This window comes from Vespa mandarinia, chromosome 4 (genome assembly GCF_050613455.1).
Source record: "Vespa mandarinia isolate Hongniang chromosome 4, ASM5061345v1, whole genome shotgun sequence".
Taxonomy (NCBI): Eukaryota; Metazoa; Arthropoda; class Insecta; order Hymenoptera; family Vespidae; genus Vespa; species Vespa mandarinia.
Window position 1 is genome coordinate 8160001 of NC_140813.1, and position 25580 is coordinate 8185580.

General features: G+C 28.4%; 2 protein-coding genes across 3 annotated transcripts in view; both read right to left on the reverse strand.

Annotated features, from left to right (window-relative positions):
* Positions 1-3865, reverse strand: part of LOC118443016 (protein amnionless) — a 4752-nt gene extending 887 nt beyond the window's left edge. Inside the window, exons 1-5 of the mRNA XM_035869416.2 lie at positions 3482-3865; positions 2335-2639; positions 2119-2242; positions 1368-1602; positions 948-1101 (exon numbers count right to left, since the gene is read on the reverse strand). Coding sequence (XP_035725309.2) covers positions 948-1101; positions 1368-1602; positions 2119-2242; positions 2335-2639; positions 3482-3748 — 1085 coding nt within the window. The 5' untranslated portion in view covers positions 3749-3865. The remainder of the gene's footprint in view (positions 1-947; positions 1102-1367; positions 1603-2118; positions 2243-2334; positions 2640-3481) is intronic.
* A 1256-nt stretch (positions 3866-5121) lies between these two features.
* Positions 5122-24301, reverse strand: Apime-ASTA (allatostatin A). Of its 2 annotated transcripts, XM_035869486.2 has the most exons (4): positions 24235-24287; positions 23868-23918; positions 6529-6791; positions 5122-5809 (listed from the first exon to the last, which is right to left on the reverse strand). In XM_035869486.2, exons 3-4 carry the CDS (start codon positions 6769-6771, stop codon positions 5450-5452), a joined length of 603 nt encoding a protein of 200 aa, XP_035725379.1. In that variant the 5' UTR covers positions 6772-6791; positions 23868-23918; positions 24235-24287; the 3' UTR covers positions 5122-5449. The 2 variants fall into 2 exon arrangements, with proteins under 2 accessions (XP_035725379.1, XP_085512595.1); XM_085656469.1 differs by lacking the exon at positions 23868-23918 and having other exon boundaries at positions 24235-24301.
* Between the last annotated feature and the right edge of the window lie 1279 nt (positions 24302-25580).

The window sequence follows — 25580 nt, forward strand, 5'->3', positions numbered from 1 at the left end:
TGTCGCTTTTTTAAATTAAATTCAAACGAATAAATTTTTAACAATTTTTAACAATCAAATATCGAGATGCGCAGAAACGATATTACTTTCCGGTCCCCCTAATATTTAATTGTCTTTAATTAAAATAATTAATTAAATAAAATAATTACTAATGTATAAATAATATTAATAATTAGAATCAATCGGCAATTAGTATCTTGAATTTTATGCCTCGATAATATTCAACTTGGAGAATTTCAAAAGGATTACTTCGAAGTGACAATTTAATAAGGTTTATCTGGAATTACTTGGTGCCCGTCGATGGGAAATAAAGGTCGGAGTCTGTCCCAGTCGGACTAATTAAATGTCATAAACTTCGTCTCTGGTTGCTTCAGAGAAGAGTGGCAAATAGTAGAAGAGAGAAAGCTGAGGGATAGAGAAAATATAGCAATGAAGAAATTAGCTTCTCAGCAAGAGAGAAGGAAGAAAAAGAGAGAGAGAGAGAAAGAGTGAGGGAGAGAAAGAGAGAGGGAGAGAAAGACAGAGGGAGAGAGAGAGAGAAACTGAAATCAGACTGAGATCTACCGTTTTATTCGTCCGTTTCCATTTCCGGTACTTTGCTAACTAAAATACTTGACATTTCTCTCTCTCTCTCTCTCTCTCTCTCTCTCTCTTTAACTTTTTCTTTCTCTGTTTCTCTTTCTACCCTTCTGTCTCTTCTCTTTTTTTTGCGTCGCCCTTCATCCTCTACATCTTTTACGGACCCTAGAGACATTGAACTTGCGCGGTTGAACGCTTTATTGGATCTCTCGATTAGCAGGAAACGTTAACTAAACAAGATATTCGAAGTTTGTTCAATTAAAGTTAAACTTTCTACAAAAACGAATTTAATGTTAATTTAACTGTTGAATTACTAGAGCAACTATTGAATTGACAATAGTTAAGTTTCTGGTTTTTATTCTACTTACTATCCAATCGAATAATCGAAGTACCAAAAGCCTGTGATTAGAAGAATAAGAATGATTATGGGTGCTCCGAAAAATGGACCGAGCATCGTGGCCAATCGAGAATCTTTTAATGGCGCACCCGGATTTTCCGTATACAATATTTCAATATTTTCATCTGTTTTGGTAACAAACAAAATGTAGACATTACATATTAATAGTTTCATGAAATATTAATATATTTTCATTTTGTTCATACTAAACTTTTTTACTAAAAATTGAAAACTCAATACATTTAATTAATTCGTTATTGCATATTTCAAAAATTATTGAAAAATATTAATAAAGTAATTTACATTATCGAGAAAATAGAATTTCAACAAAAAAATTTATTGATTCGATATAAATCGTATATATAAATATAAAATACATTGAATGACTTACTATGAAGTTTTGTTTGTAGATCCTCTAGCGCTATCAAAGTATCGACACCGGTATATTCACTCTTCTCTTTGAGAAGAATTTCTATATTATCAGTCCATGTTCGTCTAACATACCATGCAAGACTTGTTGCGCGTTGTTCCAGAACTTCGTCAGCTAAAGATCGAATCATTGCTAACGAAGCTCCTTTTGGTATAATTATTCGACCACCGCAGTAAAGACAACAATGTCCTTCGATCTAAAAAATGTTTATTTTGAGATATACTTGTTTGTTTCTCCTTTGATAATAACATTATTATCATATTTCATCATCTTATGATTTTTTAATATTTAATTTTCTATAAGACAATATAACTTTAAAGTCACACATTCACACTTTTATTTATAGTAAGAACATTTTTATTATTTTATCGTGACTTTTAATTTATGCGTATTATTCAAAGGTACAAAATTGTTGCTTTATATCCGAAATTTGTAATGATACTTAATTATAAGTTGTAACATTCTATATATTATAATTGTACTATTATATATAATAAATGTAATTTTGTTTGTAGATATGAAAAAGAAATATAAGGTTATATAAGAATCGAGAAAATTTCTAATATTTTGCTGTAATTAATTTCACTTTTTATGACTTTATGTTTATTGTAAAATATTTCTTTGATGAGAATTCAGTCAAATTAAAGGCTTAAAAATTAATACTGAATATCTTAAGAGAATGAAGAGGATATGAATGAACATATATATCTACCTTCAATGGATATTCACAAGCTGCAAAACCACATTTAGGGCCTTGAATAGCACATATCTCTTTGAAATAATCGTATTGCGAGCCATCTTGACAAAAACATTTCTGACAGTCATATTGACTATATCTTTACAAAAGTATAACATTTTCAGAAACATTTATTCGATAAAATAAATTCTAAAAGAAAAATCTTGACATCTTGAAGAAAAAAATACGTACTTGACGCTAAGAAAACCACCTAAAAATTCTTTTTTCTTTTGCATCTCCTCCCAATCCCACCATGTACTAGGATATTTGTGATTCGACAATCTAATGGACTCTACTTGAATGTCTTTAACTGGTAGATGTATATTAAATGTTTGGTCTGTTCCTGGCAGAACTACGTCATCTTGACTACAAGGTATTCGTTCCATGTGTGGTGCTGCATTGGAAACACCGTTCCAATTATCAGGATCAGCCCAGAAAAATTTACCCTCCTTCAACCATCTCGATATTTTCGTTTCTGAATTTTTCGATTCGCTAAACTAAAATTGTTTAAAAAAAAATTTAGAATTTTGTAAATGTACAAGCTATTTTAATTTTTTAATTTCTTAATTTTTAATTTTTTTTATAATTTAGCGCCTAAAGATATGCATCATTCTATACTTTGTCGATAATATTGCATGCAATTGTTGTTTATAGATAAACTCTGTATAGTCTCTTATTGTAGGTAACCGATTCATACATATGTGTATTTATAAGAAACCTTTTTCTAGGTGCTTAATTCTTTTTTTGGTTTTTTTTTCTTTTTTTCAAAGAAATAATAAGAAAAAATGAACTCGTTTACGTTATTCTTATTATATAGTTCCCTTTTTATATTTTACATATTACACATTCAAAAAATGATTAAGATAACACAAGATTTATTTAGTTAGTTAACAAAGATTAATTTAGTTTTTATATATTTTGCACTTTAAATTTAACGTTTTTACAAATCATATTTATCCGTTTGCTGTATTCCGAAATTTTAATTCTGAGTGCATATTTTTTTAAACGTTTCTTCGTTACTTTTTATTTTAAACATTGTGACGACAATCTGAAGGAAAAAATTTATAGTAAAATTTCATTTGCAAAAGTATGAATTCGATTTGCAGAAGATTGAATTTGGAGTGTAAAACTTATTATATCTAATTTAAAATATTTCAAATTGTTTTAATTTTTCATAAAATTTATTGAGAAAACATGTAATTCGAATAAAATACATATAATAAATAGTAACACTAACTGATAAATTTTACGGTTATATCAAATTCAACGATTTCTTGTTTTCTAATAAATTTAAGATTAATGTTATTCTAATAAAACCATAAAGTAGATAAGATCTTACCTCTAATTTACCATTTCTGAATAACACTAAGGAACCTTCTCTTGGTAAGTCGATTTTAGATAATTTCAAATCGACGGACTTAGCTAAACCAACGGCATGTCTTGTTTCGAGTGGAAAAATAATGTGTCCATCGATTTCAGGTATATGATCCCAATTTTTTTCGTTGTTCCACTCGAAATCCACTATCCATTGTTTTTCAATGGCAGAGATTAATTTGTTCAATGAAAGAAAAAACACGATTTGTAAACACCTAATAATACACTTCATGTTTCCTTAAAAATATTCTTTCTCACGATCAGTTCATTTTTAAATCATCGATAATGTAACACTCAAAAGGTTCTCTCGTCTTACGAAGAAGTTAAAATGGTTTGGGATTCAAAGGAATTAGAGATTGAAACAGTTTTTTTATATATCGAAAGTGGGCGTAACAGATAGTCGATTATTAGCCCCTTTGCGTGATCGCTTTATCGCTCAGTTCAAACGAAAAAGCTTTCAATCGATGAAATGATACTTTTAAAATATTTTCATACACAGCTTTATCATCTAAACTCATTCATCAGAAACAATTTAAGGTATGGTAGTCGAATAAAAGATAAAGAAATAAAATATGACGAAAAGAAGATTATAAGATTTATTATAGACACTTGAGATATAAGTTAATACAATTATACAATGATAAATATTTCTCTTTGTTTCTTTTTTTATTTTTTTATTTTTTTTTGGCATTACTAATAAACAAAAAAAATTTCACGAAATATATGTGACACAAAATAAAGTGATTTCTTTTTTATTAATTTAACTTACATTTCAGATGATGCACGCAATTCATTTTTAATTGATTCTTTATTAATTCATTGAAACTTCTTTGATATTATAACTCAAGTTTCATTTACATTGGTGACAATATATATTTGCATTAAGTACTTTATTGTATTTAATATATTTTTGAACGAACAATTGCAAACGAGAATAAGAACGTATATATATATCGAATACTTTTGAAAATGAAAAAATAGGAACAATTATGAAGAGAAATTTTCATATTATTCAATAGGATCTGATGATCGAGCGATCATCAATCTTGACTGATTTTTTAAAGATCTATTATATAAAATAATAAGGACGCATGCATCTCTTTCTTCTTCTTTTCTCATTTTCCAATAATTGCAAGTGACAAGCGGCTGTCTTTCTCTCTCTCTCTCTCTCTCTTTCTATAACTATAACTTCAATAAAATAATTTGTTTTTTGACTACACACATAGGACGGGAGTATTAGTAAATGAACATTATCATAGTGGGATTATAATGTTTCTTACTAAAAACAATTAATTGGTATATTACAAGTATATATATACGGATTATATTATAACGCATGAAACATAAAATCGAAAAGATGAAAAGAAAAAAGGAAAAAAGAAAAAAGAAATGTTACTTAATAAAATTTTATATATATATATATAAAATATATATATATATATATATAAAAGGAAAAAAAATCATCAATAAATAAATTTAACACGTTTATAATCGTACTTGTTTAATCATTAATATATTTATTTTTTGTATGATCATTCACCAATACATCTATCCTATGTATGTACATATGTATTTGAATATATAAAGCAAAAATTTAAAGGCTAACGCGTTCGCAAACGATGATGAGCGATTGAAGGAAAAAAAAAAAGGAAATGGGATTGATGATGGGCAATCAATTTGTTAATTTATTTTCTCTTATATATATATATATTTTTTCTTTCTTTTTTATTCGATTAGAATTTTTTTCTTTCTTTTTTTTCTATTTTTTTCTGTTTTTTTTTCTTTTTTTTTTTTTTTTTAATTAATTAATTAATTAATTAATTAATCAGGAATCCGAAGAGATGGGGGATCAATGATGGAAAGAGAAGGGAAACAATGTTCGCGCGTGACGTCACCGAATGATACGATTACGAGAAAACTCAACTTGTTTTCTCTATTGTACAGTATCCTCTTCCTCAAGCATTCTCTTGCCCAAACCAAACGTGTATCTTTGTCCGGTTACATCGTTCGGCCGTTTTCCAGTTGGCATTGAATCGTCAGCAGATTGTAAATTCCAATCTCTTTTTCCAAGGCCGAAACTGTACAAGCGATTGCCGCGTTTTTCTTGAATGTAATCCAATAGTTGATCGTCGTCGTTATCTCGTGTTAGATATCTCTCATAAGCTTCAACAGGCAAATAATCTAGACTCTTCCTCAATGGTTGGTATTCAAATTGATTGTCGTTCCGTTTGCCGAGACCGAAGCTGTACGGTCTTATTCTCTTGCCAAGTCCAAAAGAAAATGGTCGTCCTCGCTGATAGAAAAAAGAAAAAAAAAATAATCGTTATTCCTTTACTTTCTTATTCTTTTTTATACATCGTTTTGTTGAATTTTATTAAAAAGTTTATTACATTGTCCAGAAAGTTCGTACCAGTTCTTTACTCGCATATACATACATATGTATTAAAACTTTTCATTATATGTATGTAATATGATATCTACTAAACGTTTATAGTTTTTTGCATATATTGTAACGAGGTAATTGTACAGTGTTCTTTTTATAAATGTTCGCTCTTTAAATTTAATGACTCATTTGAATTTTGTGTCTTATCGAAGATGGAAAAATATAAGTACGAATTTTTTGAACAATCCAATATTTTCTATAGTATACTTTATTTGCATGTGATCCGTGGTATATAAAGTATTATAAATGTTATAACCCAAGAGATTATTATAATAAAATGGTACTTATTTATTAATTGATTAGCGATGAATATGATATTTTGTAATCAGAATTTCTAATTTTACCATTTTACTGATTTATTGGGTTGATATAACGAGATTTTTTTTTTTTGTATCAATATAATATTTTAAAGGTATTTATTTTAATATAGAGTTAATGAAAATATACGAATTTATGTGAATTATGAATGTCTATTCTCAAAGCTAAAGCGTATATTGAATAATTTGCAATTCCATTAATGATTTGATTAATAATAAATGAAATTATATTTTGTAAATGATAAATGTTACCTTGCCATCGTTAGCGTCGGTCCATCGTTTTCCAAGGCCGAAATTATAAACCGGCAATCTCTTAAATTCGGAAACATATGTGTACGCTCTTTTTTCTGCGGGTTCATCATAGACCAGATCCGATATTGCTTGACTGAGATGTTGAGTGTGCGTAGATGAAGAGGAAGAGGGTTCCTCCATTGCCAATACACTTCCCTCGAGAATAGCGAACACGGAGAATATGATTACGTTCAACGTCATCATCTTTTCTTCCAAAGACAATACTGTAAACCAGAAATAGAAGACATCGATATCGATTTTCTCGTAAACTTAAACTATATGGAAAGCTTTGAATACGATAGACATCTAACAATGATATTGAATCAATCGTACAATAAACTCTTTTCTTTCGAGAGTATGGTTATAAAAGAACGAATCTTTTACGAATAATTGAAAAGTATTTCAAATTCTACGATAAAAATCGTTTAAATTCTAAATCGGAGTGATATGTAAATAAATGGAATACATTTTTTTTCTTTTTTATTAGATAATTAACTATATACGAAACGTTATTTTTGAAAAATTATTTTTTCGTAATTTATAAAAGAATTTTTGAGTTGAAATTAATTTCTATTGAATATTGGCGTGTAATTTCTTTTCTTTATTTATAATATTATATGATAAAATATAATTGAAAAATAGATTTGTGTAACTTACGAAAAAGAAAAGAAATAATCATTTAAAATTAGCATAACAAAAATTGGCGCAAATCATAAAATTTTACGATGTCAATAAATAATATTTCGACGGGCACAAACTCGAAGGGACATATTCATTATCGTAAAAACAAAAAAGGTATAGCTTCAAAAATGCTTTCCCATAAAAGTTTCGTAAAGAATCTTTACGTTCCATCGCAATCCTCTGTTAATAGAGTATATATATAGAATACGAGTAAGCTACGTAATAGTACACGTGGAAATTGTAAATAGTATTTTGAACTTTCATAAATGTTAAAAGTTTTTTCGTCATCGGTGATACGAGCGTGTTGTGTCGTATCGAAGCCCACCTAGATTCTCTGGTTTCTGGGATCTTTTAGTTGGATATTGCTCTTTGCTTGTGAACATGTGCGGCTTATGAGATGTGTCGAATACTTTTAACATAGATCCTGGCTTATCTCAAGAATATGGAAAATCGCATTACAAATTTCAGAAAGTTCGACAAATCCGACCGCAAAACGAAATTGCGGCTCGCATTCAATGAGAACATACGATCGAATATTTCGTTTATTCTCAATTCATTGCGAGTACTTAACTCTTTGCGTTGAATAGAGGAAAAGTGAGAAAGAGAGAAAAAGAGAGAGAAAGAGGGAGAGAGAGAGAGAGTGAGAGAGAGAGTGAGAGAGAGAAAGTGAAAGAAAGAGAAAAAAAATAAATGAGATCTTCCTTCAAGAGTTTCCTCGTTAACGAAAATCCGGTCCGGTGATTCAATTGCCTCTATTCATCTTTTCCTCTCTATCTTTTTCTTATTCCAGTCTCTTTTCTTTCTCTTTCACTCTCTTTATATCATTTTCTCATCCTAGTCATTTCTCTCTCTCTCTCTCTCTCTCTCTCTCTCTTTCTGAAAGCATTCATTCCTCTTAAAGTGTTTCAGGTCGATGGACTTGAACTCTATCAGGATGTATACCATTTCAACCCTCGTGCATCTTCCTTTTCCTTTGTGCATTCTCTATTTGTTGTGAAAACACGATATCATCCCTCTGATTCGCCGAATTCGTTCTAATTACGTTTATCTCAATTTCCCAGACAATTTATTAACGCTCGTGGTAGATAAGAGGGAAGTTTGGACATAGTAAAAAGGATCACTAATGTGGAGTGGATCGATACTCCTTAGATAATTCTAGAGTTAGTTAGTTAAATTGAATTTGATAAGACATTTGTGAATTTAAGTACTGTGGTTTAATTGTATATAAAGTATAATTTAAATAAAAATGTTTCTTGAATAATTGAAGGTAAGAGAGAGAGAAAGAGAGAGAGAGAGAGAGAGAGAGAGAGAGAGAGAGAGAGAGAGAGAAAATAAAGCTTTTTAAATCTGTTTTTTAGGTTGGCAGCTTTTCGATCGATAAAAGTATAGGTATATCTATATATAAAATTTATTTTTATTAGAAATAAAATGACGCGAATGAAGATAGGAAACATTAGACAAAATTAATGATTCAAGAATGTATAATGTTTTTTTAATACGAGCGAGAAATACGATTGATTTATTTTTTTATCACGAGATAGACTTAAGAAAAGAAGCTTAACCTTATCTTCTCTGCCCATCAGGTTTATAAAATATTCAAAGCATATTTTATGAGCACTCATTCTTAAAATGACAATATTTATGAGGAAAATAATGTTTCAAATAAGTCGCAAATAAATTTCACAGATGTGTTTAATAACATTTTTGACATCGTTGAAGTATTTTTTCGCTTCTCTTTAGTTCAAAATAAATTATGGAATTTAATGAATCGAATAGTATAATACATTTCCGTAAGAGTTATGTAATTCCTATTGTTGGAATATGAAATATGATGTCAATTAAATTTGCACATTTGTCTTTTCTTTATTTGAAGTTGGTCATGCTAATTAATACCCTACATGGATAGAAATTAGAGAGAAATTTGAATTAATTATACGCGTTATGAGATGTAATTGAATTAAAAAATTACTTCCATGTATATCTTGCTTTAGATAAAAACAAATAGAATTCTAAAAATTCACGTAGGAACTTCAATTTTATATTGTCGAAATGATTATATAAAAATGAATTGAAAAAAGGAAGAAAAATATTTGTACAGAAACTCGATTGTGCTGATGTTTCAATTTTGTTGTTCAAATATTTCTTGTGTAGCCGGATGTTTGCCGGCACGAGGAAAAAGATTCGTATCGCAAACGTATATATTACGATAGTTAGATAATTGTGAATTATTAAGGATTGAAAAGATCGTAAATGAATAAGTCGAATTTTATTCAATTCAATGTATTATTTCTAGATTACAATCGGTAATAAGAAACATCGCAATTTGTTTTCGATAATTTCGTTCGCTTATTTATTTGCGACTATGTTCGCAGGAAACTATTCGTTATAACTACACGTGGATATTAAGAAAACTATGAAGTAGATAATGTAAATTCTTTTTCTCATTTTTTTTTTCCAATCGATAAAACACGTTGTCTTCTACGCGTTTAAAAATTATTTAACGTGCCAATACTTAATTCCGTATTTCTCTAATGATGTTAACTTCTTGAGTATAGATTAATTAAGCAGGAAAATTTTTCAAATTTTCCATGAATTTTTTTTCTGAACGAAGTTATTAGTTCAGTAGTTGATTGTGCACTAATGTAATGTGAGTCACGATTTTATTGAGATGACAATTTTATTTATATACATTTATAAGCGATTTATTGTATATATGGACGTTCCTATTGCATTAGTATCTTACGCGTCACTCGTGTTGATAGAAAACATCTGTTATCACAATTTTAAAGAGAGCAATCGGTTTTATTTGCTTTTGGTGTTATTGAACACCCAATCGCACTCCTTTTTACGTCGCGCATCCTTCTCTTTCCTCGAATTCTCGAAGCTTACCATTTACAGCTGTTATCGATACTTTTCAAGAACAAACGATAACCTTGAAAACATTTCAATGTTAAGTGTCGCGTTAATTATATCGAATTTACTTTTGATACGAATAAAAAAAGAAAAAAAAAAAAGAAGAAAATTTTGATTTCGAATTATCGATTTTCCGGCTCAAAAATTTCACCCATTAAAACTCAAACTCTAATTAATTTAACAGATCCTTTTAATGATATATTGTATTAAATGACTACATAAGCTGCTTACGTAAATGAAGTAAACCCAAAAAATTCAACATTGTTCATTGATCATTTATTAATGATCAAATACCGTGGTATTATGAGATTTATAATAGAATTGTTTCTACTTTGCAACATTTCGTAATCAGAAGGACAAATTGAATCAGAGTAATTCCACGCTTAAGTTTTGGTGGTTGATTAACCACTGAACGAAGGAGAGTGAGAGAGAAAGGGAGAGAGATAGAACCAAAGATCACAAACCACTAAGGTTGGGTAATGGTTAACCCTGATTCACCCAAGCTGCTAAAACCGAAATCCCCATTGGGTAGCTCCTTAAATATTTGTCAATGAATCCCGATGAATGAAGATATCCTCCTTCTGAACTTGTCCGCTCACGTGATCTCCCTAACCCACAGCAGGCTTAACCCCAAATCCAAGAAACGAATACGTGGTCTACGTCTTTGGGTGGATAAGAATTACTTAGTGAAAAGTCGATCTCTTTCTTTCTTTCTCTCCTTTTTCCGCCTATCAGTTTTTTTTTTCATTTCTTCATGAAAGTAAATAAATTTCGTCCACATTGATTCTACATTTTATACACTTAATATTTCTTTTCTTTTGAAGATCTTTCTGAAATAAAAAATTAAATTTAATTCTTTTGAAATTGTTTTTTAAAGAAATTATTATATGTCCATAGATCTAATTGATCTTCAGTAAAATTGTTGATTATCGTTAATAAACTATAGCTATGCTTATCATTTCAAAAATATTGAAATATTTTGAATATGAACAAATTTTTATGTATTTTAATCTGTTACAGAAAAACCGCTGTATAATTAATTTTTACAAGATAAAAATGTTTATTGATAAAAATGTTTATAAATATTGAATGATCATAAATATCGAGAACAAAAAAAAAGCTGACAGTTAAATTGACAGGGATTAAAAATTATAACGATAAATGATTATTTCGATATTTATTACGAGAAATTGTAAATAGAAAAAAAAAAAATCTCTAGGAAGAAAAAAAGGAGGTAAAGAAGATCCCGTTCGTTATGAAAACGAATCCAATTGGGAATGTATAAAAGTAGAAAATTTCGTCGTTTACGTTTACATGTGATGGAACCTCAATGTACAATAATAACATTGCTCTTGAATTTTTATGAGACAATATCACAAAATGATGTCTCCTGAGAAAATAAGCGAGAAAATAAGCGAGAAAAAATTATATATTTGTCGTCAATGTGTCACTCTATCATTAAATGTGAAAATCGTCGAGTTTATCGCCAAGAATAACAAGCGAGAATGCGAAATTCGTTCTATTGTGAAAAATCGTCTTCAAACGACGTGATTATTCTTTATACTGATATACTTTAAGGATATACGAACGTAGATTTGAACTTTGCTCGTTTTCCGAAGGTTCTTAACATTTTACGACTCTCAAAGGATCGCACAAACGTTCTCTCGCGAAGTAAAAAGCAGCGTTAAATGAACTCAATGGAATTTTATTCGTCCTTTTTTATTTTTTTTTCTTTTATTTTTTTATTTTTTTTATACAACAAAAACTGTAAACGATTAAAAATTATATTGAAAAAGAGAATCATTCCAAAATCATCATTTATATGAACGTTTTATGTAAAATTTGTTATAATTATGATTACTATTGTTTACAATGTCTCTCTTTCTTTCTCTTTCTCTCTCTAAATATTTTATCCGTAATAAGTTTTTTTAACAAGCTTGCTTGTTAAAAAATATGAAGGACAAACGGAAATTAACAAAATATTTTTAATGAAAAGCAAGACAATTGCGAAAAATATTATGAAAATGTATATGAATATATTATTCGGAATAATACGTAGAGAGATATTCTTCAAGCGTTTATAAATAAAAGAATATTTTTATTGAAAAATTCGCGATTTATTCAACAAAGGACGACTTAATTTAATTCGACTGTTTATTCGCAATTTTTTGTCCTTGACATATAAATAATCTTTCGAGCTTGTTTAAGCAGAAAAAAATGATTAAACGAGGATAGAAAAAAAGAAAAAAGAAAATAAAATAAAAGAGAAAGTCTTTTGGTCTCGAAAGTGGTTGAAAAAGATGGGTATTTGAGATGATTGCATCATCAAAAGCGGTAATTACTATGAAAGTTGTCATCGTAAGGGTGTGCTTGTGAAAATGGAGAGTGGATTCTTCTTGAGGACCGCTCACAGTGATATCTCATCAGGTTAGGAAAACGTGAAGCATTTCACTTCGAATATATTTTCCTTCTCTACGGAAGGGAAATGAAATTTTTTCGTTCTCGCGGGAAACTCTAGGTTTCCTTTCCTCCACGCCTCTTTCTTCTTTTTTTTTTTTTCTTATACCGAGAGGTAATGGTCGCCAAGAGCTATTAGATTAGATACGTATGTAAGTAGTTTCTACCGGTTATAATAGTATTTTTCACATTTTCGAGAGACATATAAAAAAAAATCGATAATCAATTTCGCAAGTGGTTCTTTGAAAGAAGAGGGAAGTCAAAGAGAAAATGCCCGAAGGATTCAACGTTCTTCTATTTTTTACCATCAGAATTTTCAATATTAATGCATTTACGTTTCTCTTACGTTTTCATTGTAAATGATATAAATGAATGTCTATTCCATCTTTTATATTTTTATATATATAAATTCAAAGGAAAATATTTTCATGATCTCAATCTTATAATTACGATGATTTTACATTTTATAATGACTTTATAAAGTCTTTTTTATTCCTTTTTTATTTTTTTTTTATTTTTTCTGTTATTCTTCATGTTCTATGTTTACCTTATTATCTGTTTCATTTCATATCAATATCAGCTTCTATTACGATATCTTATTTTGTTTAGTTCTTTAATTTCTTTTAGTTTTTTGATCGAAAGATAACATTTATATAGCTTATAAATCTTTCATATCAGATCTTTTTAACTATCTATCTTACTCCGTTAATGTTATCTTCTTCTTTATTTTATAGATTTTTAACTTGTAATATTTATTCTTTAATGTCTTTCTAAGAAATTGCATCATTCCTTTATCAAGAATTTTACATCTTTCTTTTTAAAGAATCATTGTAAAAATATAATATTATATATTATGTTATATGTATTATATTATTCATTACATTATAAATATTATATATTTTTGGTGTATATTCGTAATATTTAACATTCTTCTCATAGGAATTATATTATTATTTTATCAATAATTTTATATCTCTCTTTTTTCAAACTACTGTAAAGATATATTATATTATATTATATTTCAAGCATTTATTTATCAACATTACAAAAAGTCAATTTATAGTCGAAATAGAATGGATTGTATTAATAATATGGAAAAGAAATCTAGGGTTAGAGTATATCCCATCTAAAAACATATTGCAAAAAAATTTTATCGTGCGGTTGGATCATGTACGGTACGATAGATATATCTAACAACATGGATTCGAGAAAAGACTTCGATGGTATTCGCCGATGCCTTACAAGTATCAGTAAATCCCAGTGACCCATAGCGGTCGAGTTATTACGATATAACATTTCTACTACGTATACACATACGTATGACCTTAAATCACGTGCATGCTTGCCACGTGCTGTCAAGTCCAAATTTTGTCCTTACGTTTCATGGAAACATGAAAACATGAAATATGAAAACATTAAAAAAATCATAATAACAGATAAAAAAGTAATTTGTTTATTAATAATAAACGAGCTTCTTGTATCAATTATGATTGAAAAAAAATGATCTCGAGAGATCATTTTCATTTTATTTTTATTTATTAATAATAAGAAATTTAGAAAAAAAAAAGTAGTTACTTCAAAATTTTTTTATCCAATTTTCATTAATACTGGACTACGACTTACATATCCGATATTGAATTTTATTTCGTAGTCAAAGTCACGATATAAAAATGATATCATATTTTGTATGTGTGTGTGTGTTTATGTATGTGTAAGAGAAAAGAGAGAGAGAGAGAGAGAGAGAGAGAGAGAGAGAGAGAGAGAGAGAGGTAGAAAAGGGCGTTAATAAAATACACAATATTTCTTTCTATTTTCTTTTACGCAATTTTCACGCTTTAAGGTAATTGAAATTGTACACTGCATTTTTCATGTAATGGCATACCCGTGGCATTTCCTTTTCTGTATTTTTTTTCCTTTTTTTTTCTCTCTCTCTCTCTCTCTCTTTCATAGGATATTATAAAGGAAAAGGTAACCAGAGAGAGAGAGAGAGAGAGAGAGAGAGAGAGAGAGAGAGAGAGAGAGAGACGATTAACCACGTAATGATGCCCGACCTTTGTGTATAGTTTCCATAAGTTGTTTCCTTTATGTCCCTATTACAAGTTCATGGATGTCGTTGTCATCGTTAGAATAGCAAAATCTAAAACTTCAACAATTAGAAATATTTATCGAAGATGCAAATAATACTGTGGTAGTAAAAGACATTATAAATTTAATATTACAAAATAATTTGCTTTTTAAAATGCTTTTTATTCTGATTAAATTTTCAACTTTCAAGAATTATTATTTAGAATATTTTACTTTCTAGCAGAAGACTGTTTAAGAGGAAAATCGAAACGAAATGAAAAAAAGAGAAAAAGAAAAAAAAGAAACGGAAAACAATATATGATGTAATAGTTGTTGAATTTTATCGAAAGTGTAGTCATGATTGAGAAATGAACTTTACATCTAAAATTTTTTTTGTCAGGATACAATAATCTTTGATTTTATTTGACTTCATCATTTAATGTCGCATCAACCATCTGTGCGATTTAATGGCGACATAACAGGCAAACTTCATAGTTTATTATATTTATTTATAATTTATTATATGTTGTGCTTTAAATTATGTAATGATTCTAGTATAAATTTTGTGTTCTTTAAATTGTCCTTCAAAATGAGTTTAAATTAAAATGTTGTCTATTAGACAAGTATTTCAATACAGAATGATATGTTCATTATTTAATCGACAATCTTGATTTCATTAGGGATTTTTATTTTTCATTCTAGTTTTTTTATTTTTTTTTATATATTTATTCATTTATTTAAGTAAGAGAAGATAATATTAAAAACGTTTATTTTAATCATTTTAATCATTGTACTATAGTTTCGATAATACGTTTTATTTAACGCGTTAAGCTTGGAAAAAAGGATGGAAATTTCTTGATAGAGTTTGACTTTTATGATCAATTGACTAGCATAATTGATATAGTTTTGTGTTTTAGAACTATCAGTATATACGTGTAAATGATTTACATATGTTTTTACTGATTTTTATTAGGGTTGTTATTCTGATAGGTGATATATTGATAGGGTTGGTAAAACAGATTTGGATTGGTATCCGTTTTGTTATATCAAAGTAAATTAATGACGATTTCTATTTATGGTATTGTCCAAGGAAGAATGTTATGAATTGTTTTTTTTTTTTCTTTCAAGACTAAATTTTCATATTAAGTTCATCTTTCGGAGATGAGTATCTTCTAGTAAAATTTATTTCCTTTATGGATGTTCTGAAAATTATAGGATTTCGTGAAAAGACAGGAATTTTGCTTGAGAATTTTATGTTTAGTTAATTTTAGTAACTTCAAAGGTGGTTCCAGTGTTTCGCTAAGGATGCCATTAATTGGGCTAGATCGAAAAGCACTTACTAGTATCGTAAATGCTTTATTATGGTAGAGTATCCCTTTAGCACGTCGGAACTGACGAAGTTATAGGCAATTAATCGATAATCTAATTCTGATCTAACTATTCTCCTATAAGTTAAAGATAAACTGTTCTAATCTGAGTCTTAATTATTTGCTGTTATTTTTTTCAATATGCTGAGAGGTTAGTTAAATTCAATATTAAGTTTATATAACAATTATTATTCTTATATGTCGTTTGTAATTCTGTAACTATGTTCAAAAACTAATTCAAAAACTAACTTTGACAATAATTGGTAATTATTATCAAAAGTAATTCTTAATCGTGTTTTTATTTTTACAAGTAATTTATAAATCTTTCATTATTCTGAAAAGTAACTTATTAATGTAATTATTTTCGGGTACAAATAATTCATAAGTATATAATAATTATATTTTAAGTAATGTAATTATTATTAAAAATAAATTGTGATTTTGACTAGATTTCTTTTTTTGAATTTTTCGTTTGCAAGAGTTAATATCCGAAATATTTTTCTTCGATGTTTAATTCTTGTCTCTTAAAATTTTTGGGAAGATATGAAAAAAAAAAAGAAAAAAAGAAGAAAGAAAGTATTCATGAAAAAATCTAGAAAGGCAATATAATCGATCGAAAGCAGAGTTACGATTGAGAAAAAACGAGGTTTTCATCAAAATTCTTTTGTCAGAGCTGTATAATGCTTTGTGATTTCAGTCGAGAATTTTATTTCTTTGAGGATTGCCACTTGTTATTCTCACTGTTATAGTTATTCTTTGCCGTTACGAAGTCCGCAAAATCTGTAGACTTTATGAAGAATCTTCGTGACGATATAAATTTCCTTTCCTTTCCTTTTTCTTTCCTTTCCTTTTTTTCTTATTCTTTTCATTTTCGTAAGAATAGAAAAAAGAAAATATGATTCTCCTTCGTTCGAGCTTCTTGTTTTTCTTATGACTGACGTAGCTTTAAAAATCGAAGAAAGAGAAAGAGAGAGAGAGAGAGAGAGAGAGAGAGTGAAGGAGAGTGAGGGAGAGAGAGTGAAAGAGAAATAAAAAATGAAGGAGAGTGATTTATGTTCTTTAATGATATTTCGAGATGCTTCAAAAGTATCAAGAGACATGGCTGTGAACGAAGAAAAGGTCCACTTTAGTTTGCAATTCCCCTCGATTTCGTTTTCTAGTCGTAAATCGATCCTTCATCATCAGTCTGCCATCCGATACCCTCTCTCGTTTAACGTTGCCTCTTGATATTCATGTGCAAATCGTATGTATATTCGGTACTACGATTTAATATCCCACTCTAATGCTACCTTTCAATACACTCAGGCTTATTCGTAAAACTTATGGTTCGTTGAATGAATAGAGCATGTGAATGACAAGAAGAAGAAGATCGTTTTCATTGAAAGAATTTTTTTCGAAAGGAGTCAACGACAAAATTATTAAATCTCTTTACTTTCGGATAACTGATAATAACTAAACGAAAGAAACTTCCAAAATTCTTAATATTTTATTTCAATGTTTAATACGTGAATTATTGGCTCATTCTTTATTAGTGAATATAATTCTTTCCAAAATATTTTTTTTCGATTTGATAATGTCAGCTCGTATATTATTACGATTCAGCAGAAGAGGAAAATCATGTTCGAATATAATTCAACGTCCTAGAACGATATCTATTCGTTTTTATCTTTTGTGTCTTATCCTTTCTTCCGCCGATTCATTCATTTTTACTCTCAGATCCGGCCGTCGAGTATAAGCATTTTTCTTCGAACGAAAGTTTTTGAATTGAAAATCTTCAATTTTTTTCAATTTTCGAAATTGAGTTAAAAATTTTTTATTAGACATAGATATCATCACGAGTTTGAAATACTACATAAATTTTCGACTAGAAAAATTTTCATTCGTCCGATCGATCGTAATGATATGAAATCCAATTTTTCGTTTTATTTTCGTGTTTTCATGAAATGTGAAAATGAAATATGAACGAGATTAGAATTAGACTTGCAATGTCGGAGATAATATGACAAAATTGGAATTGCTACAAATTTGTTATTCCCTGGATGGTGGTTCTTCGTTTTCTTATTGGTCGAAAAACGTTTTCCTCTCTTACCTTCATCTCAATTAGACATGCTATCAAGTTAAAGAGGGAAAAAGTACTAACCAATTCGCCTACGCACTCTTACTCACTTTTCTCATCACCCAAGCGACTACATCGACTATTTTTACCATTTCCGTATTCCTTAAATGCTTCTCATTTCTGTTCATTTACTACTTTCCAATCTGAAATATTGCCTTCGTCGATATGTCATCATTTAAAAAAGTATCTTTACATTGCATCATTAAATAACAGAAATGTCGATATCAATAATTCTTCAATACATGCTATAAATTTTACTATAAATTTTAATTTGAATGCAATTCCCTTTAAGAGTATTATTAATTAACGAAGTTGGTTTATTAAATTTTTTCAATTGTTTCTATAGATATTAATATCGCGCCTGAAGATATATAACACTTCATACTTCGTTGATAATGTCTTCGGTATAAACGTCATGTAAAGAAATGTTTTAACCCTTTATTGGGAACAAACGCTCTTCATACGTACGCGTGTTATAGAGAAGCCTTTCTTTAGGAGACTTAACAAAGTTTCTTATTGATAGATGACATTATCAATGAAATATAAAGTGTTGCCTATATTAAGGAAAAATATAATTTAATTATTCATTAAATTTTATGAAATAATATTGAAATAATAATTCATTTTTATTAAATGTCAATCGATTCAAAAAGTTTTGCTTCACATATCAGACATTTAAAATTATTGTCTAATTGAAACTGTTATTGATATCTATTCTTAATTTGTAAAAGATGATCAAAAGATTGTCTATAGAAAGTTTCAAGAGGATGAGAAGAAATACTTCGTTGTTATCGTTGATCTTACCGAAAGAAGACAAAGGGATTATATTGCATAGTAAGTACTTCCGTAGTTACGGAAATGAGATTAACGTCAGATCAATATTCCTCTCTCGAGAAATGAAAGCATCCTTTCTGGTGTGAAATGAAACCTCGTTAATACATCCTCTTGATGCATGTATACATCCCTTGTTTTCGTCTTTCTACGTAAGTAATGAGATTTAATAATGAAATGTCGAAGAGAAACCATTGTCTGCCAAATCGAAGTAATTAATTATATCGATTATTACGAGCTTTCGCAAACTCCTAACAAATCACTTTTACGAGAGGTATAATACTTTGATCTACTAACGTAGGACATTAGCTTTTATCTTTATGTTCATATTTGTTATTGTTTTTTTTTTTTAGTTTTTAGATAAAATTCTAACTTTTTGAAATGTCAAATTAAACGTCGATATAATTTAGATTCATTGGAATAATAAAATAAAATTTGTTCATGTTAAAGTAAATATTGTTTATGACTATAATATCAAATTATATTATATAAAATTAGATTTACAAAAAAAATATGTAAAGATCCGAGTAATATGTTTTCACGGTGGATTGAAAGTTTTACGAGAATAAAATAATGCAAAATATTATGTTCGAACGTCATCCGAGATAACAAACATGGAATAAATTTACATGTTCATCAACAATAATGTAATATACATATAGTCGAACTCATTGTTAGTTAGTTTTTTTTTTTCTTTTTTTGTTGACCATTTGCTGACCACTAAATTTACGAATACCTTTCATTTGCTAATGGATTTAATTATAAAAGCATTTCCTTCGTATGGACAACCGTAACCACAAGTTTTATGTGAACTCAACGTTGTTAATTGAAGTTTTCTCGTTTCGAATGAAACAGTAGTAAACGAAGTTATGACTGCTCTTACTGTTTTGGCAAGAGGAGAAGAAGAAAGCAAATGAGTAATCAAAGACGATGATCAAAGACGTTGTTATACTAGCAAAGTTCAAATGATAGAATTTGACGAATATTTTTCTCGTTGTATTTCTTTAATTGGTTTCAATAATTAAAAAATTCTCAATATTAACTATCACGTGTAACTTTACATGTTAATTTAAGATATTGAAAATATTTCCAATGAAATCCCTATTATTTCTCGTTGTAAATAAAAAAAAAAAAAAAAAAAAATAAAAATAAAAAAGAAAATAATTGTTTAAAAGATTATCAATAATATACGTTATAATCATTTATAACGCAGAAATATTTATTTTCTCTTTGACTCCGATGAAATTAATATATCTTATTTATTATTGGAACATGTAAAAGTTGAAACAGATTGACAGTTCGATCATGTATTTAAACGAAATAGAATGGAAATACGAATTTGTAAATTGACATTTCTGCTTCATTTTACATTAGTTTCACATTAATAACATTTCCTTTAATATGATGACGTTGGTCATCCCATATTATCGATTAGTCAAATCTTTCAATAACAAATTTCACGAATGTAATTTCCTCGAACGTAATTTCCACGAACATAATCAAATTTGTTTCTCGTGTCACGAATGAAGAAATATCATTATATACATAAAGGTTGTTCACGCATATTAAGCTTAACAAATTTTCGTAATTCCATTTCTCTTTCGGAAGTAGAATCGTTAACTCTGAATCTTTCTCGTTGTTTAATTACAAACAACTTGAAACGCAGTAAGAGTAGGAAGTTGCAATGTTATGTGAATTACGTCTCAAGAAATTTCATTTCGAAACGGGAAACAATTGAAAGCATCGTTTCAAGAATACCTTCCTAATGGTTTTAACATTAGAAGCACGCACGCACTAGTTTACCTACAGCTGTGTCAAGGAGCATTAGGTAGTGCGAATGGTGAAGATATATTTCATTGCCATCTGCGATAATGTATCGGAAATAATATATTTCGTTATATTTTTAGCTTTTATTTCGAACGATTTCGCAATTGCAATCCAATTTTTAATTCTTGTCGTCATTTCTCGTCACTTTTTTCTTTTTTTTTTTTTTCTTTTTTTTTCTTTCCTTTTTGAATAATCTTGAGAGAGGAAAAAGAGAGAGAGAGAGAGAGAGAGAGAGAGAGACAGAGTCAAATGAAAAAGAGAACGTTTGAAAAGATCGTTAAGTTTCAAACAACCTTCGTAATAACCGACCTGTTTAATAATCCTCTTTTTATATCTTTTTTCTTCTTTTTTCTTTTTTCATTTTTTTTCTTTGCTCCTTTTTTTAGAACGTGTACCTTTTCCTCTTTTGGATAGAACTACTCGACGATGAGATCGGCCATAGCAATAATATGCGTCAAGAGCGATTATCAAGCTACCACTTACAAAGCTATTCCTTTATGAGCTTTTATCTTGTGACTTCATAACTTTCCTAACAAGGAGTGTCGTTTAAATGGAAATGTTGTCATGGAGAATACAAAGAAGTAACGTGGGATGTTTAGGGGATACCAACTACATCATGATAAATTTTTAAAAACTCCCATTTTTCATTTTCATCCTTCCCTTTGTAACTCGTTTTTTTTCTTCTTTTTTTTAATGTCTAACAAAAAAATTATATAATATTAAACGTGTAACATAACTTATATTAATATAATTGTACTATACAAATTTTATTAAATATGAGTTAATAGTTCTCTGATAGGCCGGTAAAATAGTATAAGTCAGAATTATTAATTTTTTAGAGAAACACTTATAATATTTAAACTACATTGTAAAATCAGATGTTTTGAAAATTGGTAACAGACGATTGAATTTATAAAATATCATACTCGATTTAGAAATTTCTTTTCAGATTTAAAAAAATACTTCTTTCAAATGATTACTTATATTATTTTCATCAGAATTATTGAGTTTTTAACAAAATTTATTTGTACTATTAGAAATAGAAATAAATTAGTATATAACAAAGTAGTATAAATTAGCATATTTATTCTGTTTAACTTCAAATCCCAAAATTTAACTTCTATTCTTTTGTACATCTATCAGAGAATCATTCAGAGATTACATCTATCATAGAAAACATGAAATAAAATATAAAATATAGAAATATAAATATATGAATACAAAATTATGCTTATACGTGGCGTTATAGAGGATTAATTTTAAATTGATAAATCATTCTTGATCTTAGAAAATTGAATTTTTCATTTGGTCGTAGGAAAAATATATAAATGATAAGTCGTGATTATATTATAATGAAAATAAATCTACGTAAATTTTTTCAAAAATTCAAAGAATAATGAAATTAAGAGCTCAGCGAAATGGAAATAAATTTAATGATCCCATTCATTCTTCTATTAATAATCGTACTTCTAATATTCATTATCCTATGTATGTAGAACGAAACTCGAAGCGCGAGGAGTTGAAACATGACACCGAAAGTAGGAGTTTTCAATATCTTGTATATCGATCAGTGTAATACGATGAAAAAAAAAGCATCGTTTATTTTTCGACTACTATATGTTCAAATAATAAAAGCGTAAAAATAGAAAAATATACTTTCTACGATCAAGATTTTATAATTTGATCGATGATATTTTATTGTTTTTAGAAAAATGAATTCTCAATTAAAAAAAATTAGAACATAATCGAAGATTATTTTTATATATTCAAAAATTATAGAGTTTAGAAAAAATATAATCTATAGCGTAGATATAAAATTTCTTAATTAATATCTTATATTTCTTTTGAAAAATTTATTGCCGATTTTATAAAATATTATAACATAGTCATGGATTGCTTTTGTATGTTCAAAAATCGTAAAAGGTTTAAAGAAAGAATAATATAACATTTATTATACGAGTAAAATTTAATATTTTTAATATATACATAAATAAATAAATAAATACATATATATATATATATATAATTCATAATACTTTAATATTTTTTATATATATAATTGATAATATTTTTCTTCGAGAAATTTATTGCCGATTAAAAAATATTGAAAAGTTATCAAAGCTTGAAGTTATTCGGATTACTGAAAGGGTATATTTATGATTTGCAAAAAAGTGTTCGTTTAAAAAATAGCTATATAAGTATATTTAACTCAATTATTTAACTCAAGCGAGTAAATTGTCAAGGATGTTATAAAATAATAATAAATGTAAATAAAAGACGATCATTTCTTTAATGAAATTAACAGGCTACTTTTCTTGTGAGGCAACGAATAGCGTATGCTTTTATTCGAGCATAGTCATAAAGTCCTCACCTGTTGCTGCCGCGTTTCTAGAAGAGCGTTCGTAATTCAGAAGACATATCTTGGTAAAATTATGTTTGTATCTAAACACTACTTTGAGTGAACTATGTAATTAAATTTGTAACGTTGAACTACGAATGTCCGTCATTAAACATTTTTATTTCATTATCAATTAAATTTCATAATGGTTATGTCAAGATTTTAAGTTTCATTTAATACTTTTCAATTTTTAAATGCTATTTACGAGTATATGTATTTACGAGTGTATTATTTTCTTTATTACCATTTATATTGCATTAAATAATCAAGATATTATTTTTCTTTGGCATTAAAAATCTCTTATTCGCCCCGATCATTTTTGTTTCAAAAAATTGATTAATAATATTCACAGTTGCATGTATACGCTATTAATAGTGTACACTAATTTAAAAAAAAAAAAAAAGAAAAAATGACATCGTCACCAAAATTTATTAAGAAAAACTTTCTTACTCTTATCAATAGTCTCAGTGAAATTTTCAAATTTTTTTCATAGAAAAAAGACACTGACGTAAGTCAATTTAGATTTAGTCATCGAGACTTTCATCTGGCGTTTTAAGAGATCAAAAGTTACAGACAGATAGAAAGAAAGAAAGAAAAACAGAGAAAGAAGAAAAGATAGACAGAGAAGCTATTGGATCTGGCTCACCTGTTGCTGGAAGAAAACTCGACGCTGGGAATTGGGCAGGTGTAACTTTCGCTGATAGTACCAACACCAACGAAATAAAAATACAATAAGATAGATAAATAGATAGAATATAGATTATACAGAGTAATGGATAAAGACAAGAGGGAAAATTCGTGATAATTTTTCGAACTTGTTTGAAGTTTCTATTTGTTGTTGAATTAAAAATAAGAAGAAGATATAGAAAAAGAAAAGAAAAAAGAAAAATCCAAAGAGAAAGATAAAAATTGCGAAGAAATCGAGGAAAAAAAGATGCGAAACGCTGACTTTTCACGACACGTGAAAGTAAGGAAGATTAATGTCCTTTGAAGCTTGATTTCCTCGATCGTACCTCCAAAAAGATTCCTCAAGGTTGATATGAGCACACCGCGAGCGTACTGTCTCAACGCGGGAATGACGACGGCGGCGTCGCGACGCCACCCTTTATACGTGTATTCGTAGCTTGTACGCCGCCCGTGTGCGTGTATATGCGCGCGCGTTTGTTCTTTCTCTCTCTCTCTCTCTCTCTCTCTCTCTCTCTCTCCCTCTCTCTCTCTCTTTCTCTTATATTCAGCATCTTTATCAGTATCTCTGTCTTTTTCTCTCTTTCTCAGGTTTACTCTCCTCTCCCTTTCAGTCTCTCTATTCTCCTCTCTCTCGTTCAATTCTGTTATTCACTTTTTTATTCATTCTTCTCTTATTCTTTCTGAAGTTTACTATTCTTTTTTTTTTCTTAATTTTACTTTCTGTTTATCGATCTATTTCTCTTTGTTTTTTTTTTGAATTTTATTACATATCCTTCTGTTTGTTTCTTTCTTTATCTTTTTCTCCTTCTCTCTGTCTTTCTCTCTCATTTTGAATCTTATTATCCGCCTCTCTCTTTGTCCTACGCTTTTTTGTCTTTCTCTTTCTTTCTCAATTATACTCCCTCTCTCTCTTTCTCTCTTTCTATCCCTCTCTTAATTTAACTTTCTTTATCTCTCTTTCCCTCTTTTTTTCCCACTTTCTTAAGATCATAAGTACGCGAAATTTGTTTACATTCCCTTTTTCTTCGTCATCTTTCATTTACTCGTCACTCTTATCTCTCTTGCGAAGCCAACAACTAAGCAATCTGTCCACGAAATTACCAGCGATTTTTTCTTATACTCATCCTTGTTTATCTTATTTTCTATTATATTATAATTGTGAGTAATGCATTGCGCACACGTAACTTATCGTTTTCATTTTGTAAATACGAAACAAAGACTTATCTTTTCAAAAAAATGTTGTCTGCCTGGAAAAGTTTAGGACTCCTACGCATACTATGTAAAGTGTGCATATATATTTATATACATACACATATATTTTGATAATCTTATGATTATTGGGGACACGCAACGTGTGTGTTTCATGTTTTAATTTTCACAATTAGATAATTATATCAAAAGGTACGTAAAAGTGCATTAATTTATAATTCGGTGAAAACTACATCATCTTTTTTTAATTTTCTTATTTGGTTTAACATAGTATTTATTAACACGTTGTGATTAATAAAAGTAAATTTAATTTATAAGATTTTTCTCCAAGAATATTAACGATAATCCGAAGAACAAATTAAATATTAAATATTACAAAAATATAGTATTTTTCGATATATTGTTTGCCTTATCCGAATAAGTTAATTACATTTATTATCGAAGTATACAATTCATATGATGT

What these genes read in the sequence shown, in the direction of transcription:
- Apime-ASTA (XM_085656469.1), bottom strand. Translation starts at nt 6,771, where the DNA reads ATGATGACGTTGAACGTAATCATATTCTCCGTGTTCGCTATTCTCGAG. An exon ending in CCGACGCTAACGATGGCAAG is followed by an intron (nt 5,810 to 6,528) that starts GTAACATTTATC and finishes TTTTTCTATCAG; the next exon opens with CGAGGACGACCATTTTCTTT.